Genomic DNA, 10300 nt, shown 5'->3' with positions numbered 1-10300 from the left:
GATTTGCCTAGAGTGTGTTGCATACACTTTTCTTTAGGAATCGGGGACTTCACTGAGGATTCTCCACCATCGTTTCAAGAATGTAAAATTTGCCCAAATTCAATTGAATACCTATATTTCGTCTATCGTCACTTTAGATTTTATACGAAGTGACTTTGATATCATTCCTTGTGATCAATCATAAACGCTACTAACCCTTCTTTTCATCAACTATAACAACCAACTCACTAGTAATATTATCTGTTGTGAATTTAGATTTGCACTATTTTAAAATATGTCACTACGTTAAAAGCATTTTTTTTTATATATAACCAATATCCACCCAGGGTAAAGGTACTTGTACTATAATATTGGTGTGTGGATTGACAGTTTGACTTAGTAGCAATTGGGAGATTCAAGAACATACAGCTTGCAGTTATAGTTCTAGCTAGAAGGCAAAATAGAAGGATCATATATATAATATATAAGAAATATGCATATGACAATATAATATGTGATCTAACAATAAATTAAAGCATAAAACTAGCTGGTGTGTCTGGACTTTGCCTTTACAATGAGGAGGCAAATATCTTGCAATTTGATATTCCCCCTCCTTTCCTGCTCACCTTCCAAATGCCTCCAAAAGTTTCTTTTACTTTATATAAAATTCTCTTTATTTACTATTATCTTTCAATCTCCATTTATATATATAAAAAAATTAATCAATCTAAAAAATATAATATTTTTTTAATGAAATAATTTATAATTATAAAAAAAAATTGATTTATTTTAAATTACAAATCTCTCTATTTTCTTTAAATAATATATCAAATTAAACTACATCACATCAATTGAGAAAGAAACTCTCCAAATTTCCACCAAACTCTCAAATTTCCCTCCCTTATATAAACAATTCCCTTTCCCTTCCCCGTAACCATATATTCATTCATTTCCCAAGAAAAAAAAAGGGAATAGAAAATAGAAAGCCAAAACCCCTCCTTTCAAATTCCTCTGTTTTTTCCCCTGAATAAACACTCATAATCAAGAAATGGCCAACATATCTCCAAGAAAACTAAGGGATGATCTTTATTTTTACTCATATCAACAAGACTCAAACATCCCATTAGTGATCTCAGTTCTTGCTTCACTAATTGAGAGGAATTTGGCAAGGAATGAAAGAATAACCAAAAATTGTACATGGGCATTGTCCAAGAATGTAAGAACAAGAGTATTTGATTGTCATGAAACTCCAGACATGACAATACAATCTTATTTGGAGAGAATATTTAGGTACACAAGAGCTGGACCATCAGTCTATGTGGTTGCTTATGTATATATTGATAGATTCTGTCAACTCTATCCTGAGTTCAGAATTAGTCCAAGAAATGTACATAGGCTTCTCATTACAACTATTATGGTTGCTTCCAAGTATGTTGAAGACATGTAAGCCTCTTTTATTTAATCACACTTTTTGGTTTTTGCTTCAATTTCAAGACTTCATATTATAAATGTCATGAAAAAAAATAGACTAGTCAAGGTTGCAAACTTAAGTAAATAACTTTTGTTGGTGACTTTTGCTTTCCTCCCTCATTTTTTTTATGGAGTACCTCTTACTTTATTTTCTATTTTTCTTCACATTTGTTTCTTGATTTTCAATCCCAAAATCAAGAAAGTCCTCAATGAAGCAATTTAGCTAATATATATTTGTGTAATTATTTTTTTACAGGAATTATAGGAATTCATATTTTGCAAGAGTGGGAGGATTGACAACAAATGAACTGAACAAATTGGAGATGGAATTTTTGTTCATGATGGGTTTCAAGTTTCATGTGAATGTGAGTGTTTTTGAGAGCTATTGTTGCCATTTGGAAAGGGAAGTGAGCATTGGAGGAGGCTATGAAATTGAGAGGACTTTAAGATGTGCTGAGGAAATCAAATCAAAACAAACAGAAGAAAGAAGTTGTTGTAGCCAGATTACTAGAGTTCTGTTGTAACTCAAATTTCATTTTCAATTATAAAGTGTAAATACTAGTACTATGTAAAGGAGTTTTGACAATTTTTGCTATGTAGCAAAAGCATAGTAGAAGTTCTCGGATGTGACAAAGTCTTGCTGTTACTTTATGCAGTGAAAATGTAGTGGGCTATAGTGTTTTGAATTTGAAGATCAATTTAAATGTATGTCAATACACATTAATCATTCTTGGTCAGTATGTCAAGTGGTACAATACAACTTCATAATTTGTACAGTTTACTAAAAGAACACTTGAGGTAAAATTTATATGCACTGTGTTATAGAAGACTTAAAAGAAAAAAGCTCGACAATTTTTTGGGAGATTGATGAAATTGATTATAGTCAGAAAAATTATAGATAGAACAGAAGACAAAAGCAATGACACCACAATAAAAGATCATTCCTATGTACTTATCGTGTTTTTTAAAAACAGTTGTTTCAAAATGTTTAACGTAACACTTATTTTTTTTAATTTAACCTTAGCATTAATAGCTCATTAGTGTGGTAAAACATCAAAGAATAAATAAGGATATAAGTCAAATAAGAGTAACTCTTATTATTAATATTTCTAAATGGGTATGCAAAAGGCTAATATGAGAAGTAAATAGGAACAAATGAAGTATAAATTGTCTAATCCAAAGAAACTAGGCTACAACTCTGAACGGGCAGGAGAAGATGCAGTAGAGGAAGTATGGTTTTGACAGATCACAATAGTTTTACTCCAAATTCTATAAATGTATTAAGAAAATTAATGAAAATGAATATATAATATACTTCAGAACCTGTGAATTAGATTTGGATGAATTATCTGCAATGACCTGTCCCCGTCGTTAGAAATAGGCCAATGAGGAAGGTTTTCGGGCCAGAAAACTTCGGATAGTAACTTTGGAAAAATTTAGCTTAGGCCATATTTGGACGAATTCTGAGTCAGGTGAAGTCTAGGGTCACCATGTGAATGGTGGGAGAGCGAATCTTTGATTTATTTAGATAAGCTGATAGCGAAGACGACACGGAACATTTACGGCTTCGTTAAATCGCACTCGGGAGAGTAAAACTCCCGGAATCGGATTTGGCGCGAAGGTTATATTTTAATACGTCTTGGGAAGGGAGTGTGTTGTGAAATGGGGGCTTGGAGCTCAAACTCCGAGCTCTCTGTTTCCGTGCAACCCGCCAGAGCGAGATGGGTCCCACCACAGAGGGGCAGTCGCGACTTAAGTCGGGAAAAACCTCAAAAATGGTCTTTTTCTACAAAAACAGTTTCTAAGACTTCAGGAGGCGACCTAGGGTGATTTTCATCAATTTCCCATTGATTTCCACACTTGAGGTAAAAATTTTACTCCCTAAACCCATCCTTTGATTCTTAGAACCTAGAAACTATAGTTGGTAATCATTGAGGGAGGGTTAAAATTGAAAACTAATAATGGGAAAAATAGCCCTAGGATGGGGTTAGGATCATGGGTTTGCCCTAGGATGATAATTGTGGTTTTTTTATGATAGTTAGGTCATTGTGTTGATCTTTTATTAGTATTTACTATTTTATAGACCAAGAACAAGAGGAGTGAACCTAGAAAGGGAAAGCTGTTGCATTGTAAGGTAGTTGAAGAGTGAATTTGCCGTAGGTGATGGTCATGTTTCCCGTATGTGTTTCATATACTTATTAAATTGCTTCATGATATGCATATGTGTATATGAATAGGGAGACATGCTAGATTATGTGTGGAACGATCACTTGCTGACCTGTTTTTGTGATAAATTTGTTCTTGGTGATATAATGCTGTAAATGCTGAATGTATTGTGATTGTTGTATGTTTAGATCGGGTGTCACATTTCGACACATAAACTGGATCGGATGTCACATTTCGACACAAAATTGATTGTTTGAAGGTCCCTTACGAGGACCCTTGTGTGAAGTTATAGCATGTTAAATATATTAAGTTGTGATCTTACTGAATATGGTTGAACATGAGATTAGTTGACTTATTCTATATGTATGTGCTTATTGTATTGAGTTTACTTGTCTCTGATCCGCTTACTGGCTAACTGCGTGATCCTACCAGTACACCGTTGTTTTTGTGTATTGATATCCCTCTTGCTCTGTCTTTTGTTTAGTACATGCATATTCAGCCTGTTGCGGAGAGACCTCGCCTAAATGAGTAAATATCTTGTCCAAGTCCAAAGGTGAGTCATTTTGTTATGCTGCCATGGACTTTCTCATTTGTCTTAGTCCTTCGTTCGGGACTCAGATGTTCAGACAAATATTTTAGTATTTTGACTTCTTTTTGGGAGTGTTTCCCATTTCCTATATTGATATTTGGTTAGAGTTTTGGTACGGATGATATTCAGTTCCTAGGATGTATTTACTTCGCATATTTTGGGTTGATAATTAGACTTTTTTTGAGCTTATGGGAACTCAATAATTATTCTTGATTTAAACCCGCTTCCTCATCTTTAAGCTTTTTGTATACTTAGCGGTTATCGTTGTTGAGCTATTTAAAATAGTTCTCCCACCGGAGAGTTAAAGTGGGTGTCAGTCACGACGGATTGGGGTAGTGACATTATTAGTCATGAGAAAAAAATTATTATCTTTTCTAATTGGAAATAAATTTGCAATTAAAGTGAAAGGAACAAGATCTTAAGTCTAAGTGTTAGTTTGGTATAGCTTATCTAAAGCAACTTATAAGTTGAATCAATTTATAAGTTGTTTTAGATAAGCTAAGCCAAAAATGCTTAATAATTTTTTTGGATTTAGTTTAAGCACAAAATGACTTCAATTGGACAGTCAAACACTCAAAAAAACTGACAACTTATAAGTTAATTCAAACGGTCTTTAAAACGGTGAGCAGAGAAAGAGCTTAATTAGTTTTAGACAGCTATAGTTTACAAAAGCATAGGGTAAAGTCTTCACCTAATTAATACAACTAATACTAATAATAACACATGATTGCAATTCCTTTGCCTTTTGATTTGCAATCAATTTTATATCAAAGCCCATGATAATATACAACAACAACAACGCATGATAATATGTAGGAATAAATATAATTAAAGTGGTCATTTGAGAAACATTAGAACATAAAATACAAATTAAGGACGTAAAGTATAAGAGCATCTAATTATGGGAGATCTGATCACAAATCATAATGTCATGCCAACAGAAAACAAATTCTGAGAGTCAATGGATGGGAATTAGGACAATGCAAATTATTGATATAAATATTTTTTATTTTATTTTAAGTATAATAGAAAGTTCTGGTTTTAGTAAAGGTGCAGCTAATCAAAGGAGTACAATAATAATATATACTTCTATGATAAATGGATTTTGTTTAATTTCCTAATCAAGATTCAATGTTTCTTCTTTAGCCCTTATTATGATTGCAAAGGCTGGAGTTTCTCTTTCTTGTATGATTATCAATAGTATTAATGTCCTTTTAGTAGTATTATTATGTCATCGTTTACATAGTATTTTAGAAGGTCATGTCAATTGTATTATTTATTGCGTAATTGCAAAATAGGGAAGAAAATAGGTGATAATTATTCTTTCCTCCAAATTAATTTGTGTAAAAGATCAAACTCCTCCTCCTCTAAATTTATGTTACAGACATTATCCCCCTAAAAAAAAGCATCTTGGTGGCAAAGTATCACACGTTAGCAAAGTTTGGTGAAGGACCATATTTTAAAGAGTGTGATTTACACAATCTATCTTTTGATGCAAACATTAGTGATTTTTAACGACTCGAATTCATAACTTATAGATCACACGAAGATTATAAACTCCTATCTTGAAATGAGAGTGTTGACTGGCTCTTGTCCTCTTGTACTCTTATTAGCATATAACATAAATAACATATTTAATGTAATTTCACAAGTGAAATTTATGGAAGGTGATGAGGACACGGATCAGGCAAAGTAAAAAACCGCTATCGATAAATCATTGTGTTGGATCTTAATTAAGCATTTTAATATTAGTTAAAGTGCATAATTTCTAACTGTGAAATGTCAAATGTGTTGCACGTTTGTGGCATTTGTTATGCAACATTTGATTTGTCCCTTGGTGGCATTATATGCCCTATAAAAAACTGTATTTAAGAGTCAATATTACAAATTTAAAATGTAATTTTAAATATTTACCACTTATAATATTTTATTTACAGATTTTAACATATCTGTATTTATTTAAAATTAGTTTAAATTATTTTATTTAAACATATTTATTTAAAATATAATTAATAGAAGATAATTACGTGGAGAGAGATTGTTACATTCTGATTTTTAGCTTTATTGTGTAGTTTTCAGTTTCTCTTTCTCTTTCTACTTCACCTTATCTCTTCAACTTCATTCAAATCAGTTTCCACTCCATTTCAAAACATCCGTGTTCAACACGACTTCAACGCTTTCAAACGGTGCTTCTGAGAATCCAACTCTTCAAAAGAAGAATCCAACTCTTCCAAAAATTACACTCAAGAAGAAGAAAACTCAAGTAAAGAACAAAGAAACCACAGAGAAGGGGAAAAAAGAAAGGAAAAGATGTTGGAGTCTCACTCATTAGATTTTTTGGATTCAGATTCAGATTTTGTATGTGAGAATAAATCAAAAGAGGCAAAGACTAGGAAAATGGGTGAGCCTTCAAAACCCTCTAGAAAAAGACTCAGTAGTTCAACATTGAAGAATTCAAAACCCTCAAATCAAAAAAGGCAAACCTGTTGTGAAGGTATTTATATTTATGAACAAATTCTTTTTAATTTTTTTATGCATACCCATGTTATGAAAGTTGTATGAAATTACTAAGAAAATACATTATGTATATTTTTAGATTTTTTATTGTTATTACAGACTACATTTTTATTGTGTGTTTTACAGTTGTATTTTAAATATATAGTAATTTTTTTTGGTATGGAATGTGCTTCAGGTATGAAATAGCATGAAAATTAAATGAAATTGTCATATACCTTTGAATTGAAATCTGTACTCTGTCAATCTAAATGGCAAGAAAGTGATTTGGCATGAAAGTGACATGAGATTTGTATAGATTTGGCATAGTGGTATGTAATGGGTGTATACTGTATATATAAATGACATGTAATTAGTATGAAAGTCGTGTGATTTAGTTATATTATTTATATATTTGTCATTAGGTTTGATATTAACTTTCAATTGTGTTGACATTAACTTCCAATGAAATTGGTATGAATTTGTCATTCATTACTACATTTAAACTTGTATAATTACGATGTTTTTTTGTAGTTCTATTATGTGTATTTTTGTTGGACCGTAAATAGTATGAAATTGGCATAATATGATAAGTATATAGTAGTTTTGTTTGGTATGAAATTTGTATATAAAAGGCATGTAACTGATATAATTATAGTTTATGTATCATAGTTCTAATTTTATGCTAATTTTATAATTACCCCAAATTGAATTAAATTGAACTAAACTTGATTTTTTTGGCATTTGTCATGAAATTGAACAGGCTTCGGACAACATCAAGTATCCCACACCAAAATCAAGAAAATCTGTTTCCAGATAAATAAGGGACTCGTGTGTTTGCTTTTGTATTCTAGTATTAGTGCGTTTTTTCTAACAAAACAACAACACATACTATGTTTTTTGATTTTATTTTATGTTTTTTCTAAACATTGTTTATTTTGTTATGGAAATGATTTATGAAGGTATATTTGTTGTTTTATTACATATGACTTCTAATTTAATACAAATGTTTTCTGATATAATATACCTTATTAAGATTTTGATATGAAATTTGTATAATTTGAAAAAAAATTAACACTGAATCCTTTTTACTGTGTATGATATTGTCATGAAATTTGTATACTTTGATCTTTTTCAATATCATTATATTTACACAACATTATATTTTAAAAGCTGATTATGATCTTGATATTAAATCTGTATATTTTGAATATTTTCACCACTGATCATATTTAATAAGTGTGGCTTGAATAACTAACAATTTTACGGCGTGAAAGTATAGTGAGTAATGAATTTTAATAGGATTTTGACTGTATACACCTGCAAAAATAATTAAACAAACTAATAAGTAATTTACAAGTTTTTATACACATACTTACTAATCAGGATAATAATTATGTAGTCTTTATTGAATTTTTAAATTTTCTGTTTATGTGTACAATGTGGTGTGAAATTTGTATGTTTTGAACATTTTTTCAATACTGAACCATTGTTCTGTGTATGATATTGCTATAAAATTTTTATACTTTGATCTTTTTTAACATCATTATATTTACACGTGATTATATTTTAAAATTTGATTATGATCTTTTGTAACGATCCATTAGGTCGCTTTGAATACTAGGACTTTTTATTTCTTAAAAGACTCATCCCATAAATTTTTAATGGGTATTTGGACTAGTTGATAACTACCGTTATTTATTTGAGGGATAAGTTTAGATAATTAATTTAATTAGTGGAGTAAATTGATAATTTAGTTAATATGGTATATCACTTATCCATATTAATTAAAATAAGTTGTGGAATTTAACAATTAATTATTTATTGGCTCATAATTAATTACCCTAATTTGTAAAATAAAAGAAACGGAGGAAGAAATAGAAACGTGAGAAGAGAAGAGAAAGGTTCGGCAGCAAACGCCTCAGGTAAAGCCACAAAGTTCAATATTTAGGTTTAAGAATTGGTATTGTTGTTTATACAATTGATTATTTTAATATTTAGAATGGAAGGCAATTGAAAATTTCAAAAGTAAGCGTTAGTGAGGAAATTATTAACTATTCGTTAGAGGTTATATATTATTATATACATATGATGTAATTGCAGAGGCATAATGTTGGGTTCTTAATTAAAGTATAATGTTGGGTTCTTATACAGTAACACCACGGCCAATGGTAAAACATGGCTTCAGTCTTTATTTCCACATAATTATTACATGATAATTTAAGTTTTGATGTATTGAGATAGATAATTAAATATTAGGTGTATTGTATTACCTAAATACCATTAGAGTTATGATATTGGAGGAATTAAAACTTAACCCTAGGCTTGAGTTTTAGGGAATTGATTATATAGTTGGATTTGTTGTGGGTCTAGGTTAAACATATAAATAATATTGGTATCTATTGACTAGTTTACTTATATATATTATATAATTGATAGATTGAAAACATTTTGAGGCATTGAGGAAAGCAAAAGCATTGGAGAATTAGCTTGCTTGACTTCAGTTCTTCGGTTGAGGTAGGTTATGGTTTTATTCTATATCATAGTGAGACTCTTAATAGTGATTGATATTGATTGAGTAATTTGTGAAGTTTATTACGCATTTAATTGTTGTGGTTTGGATGGTTGATATGTTGTTGTGATTGGTCTGAAATCCCGAAGCCATGAAATCCATAATCTTGAACTTGCCCTATCAAAAAATGGTGCCTTGAATAAAGAAGACTTGATTAAATATTATTAATGAACTGGAATGTAATAATAAAGAATGATAAAGAAAGTATATTTGGATTGTGTATCACATTCTGACACGGTATATTTGGATCGGGTGTCACGTTCCGGCACGATAATATTAAAGAAAAAAAACTTTAAATGACTTAATGCTACTCAATCTCCAATAACCCATTTCCTAAAAGAGCGTGATGTGGAGGCCTGAATCCTCATGTGTGATCTTGATATTGTTGACTGGTTTTGTAATTGTTCATTGGTTGCCACCTGTTAAGTGTTGTTGTTGTTTTTCCGCTATTACTTTATCCATATTGATTTCTATTTTGAGTCGGCCGATAATACCTACTCAGTACATGTTGTCCTGTACTGACCCCTACTTGTATCTTTTCTTATTTTATTTTATGGAGTGCAGCGAGTGTTCCACCGACTTCAACTCGACCTCAGCTCTAGTCAGTTTCCAGTTTATCGAATTGTAGGGTGAGCTATCCTTCTAGCTGGTGATCGAATCTCTCGTCATGGCATGGTGTCCTTAGTTTTCGGACATGTTATGTTAGTTATTTATTTGGTGTTTGATAATTCGAGACTTAGTTTTAGAATTTAGATGTCCTTCATGTGATGACTTTCAGGTTTTGAGAAAATGTATTTAATTGAGCTACCGCGTTATTGTCATATTTATTAGTTGGAGTTTGTATCGTTGGTTCTCCCACCTACGAGGTTAAGTGTAGGTGTCACTAATGGCCAATTTTGGGTCGTGACATCTTTGGTATGAATTTTGTATATTTTCAATATTGACCATATTTAATAAGTGTGGTTAAATAGAATTTACAAATTCAGACAATTTTAATACTCAAATTTATTACTTAGATACAAATTTCATTC

The 10300-nt window shown here is 30.9% G+C and overlaps 1 protein-coding gene across 1 annotated transcript; it reads left to right on the top strand.

Moving 5' to 3' along the window:
- The first annotated feature begins 831 nt into the window (after window positions 1–831).
- LOC129884782 (cyclin-U2-2-like) lies at window positions 832–2171 on the top strand. The gene is made up of 2 exons (XM_055959066.1): window positions 832–1422; window positions 1706–2171. The coding sequence occupies exons 1-2, from the start codon at window positions 1028–1030 to the stop codon at window positions 1971–1973; spliced, it is 663 nt and encodes a 220-aa protein (XP_055815041.1). The 5' UTR covers window positions 832–1027; the 3' UTR covers window positions 1974–2171.
- Window positions 2172–10300: the final 8129 nt, after the last annotated feature.

The sequence above is a fragment of the Solanum dulcamara genome, chromosome 4, assembly GCF_947179165.1.
Source record: "Solanum dulcamara chromosome 4, daSolDulc1.2, whole genome shotgun sequence".
Lineage (NCBI taxonomy): Eukaryota > Viridiplantae > Streptophyta > Magnoliopsida > Solanales > Solanaceae > Solanum > Solanum dulcamara.
The sequence above is the reverse complement of the archived record's forward strand: the minus strand, read 5'-3'. Positions and strand labels throughout refer to the sequence as shown.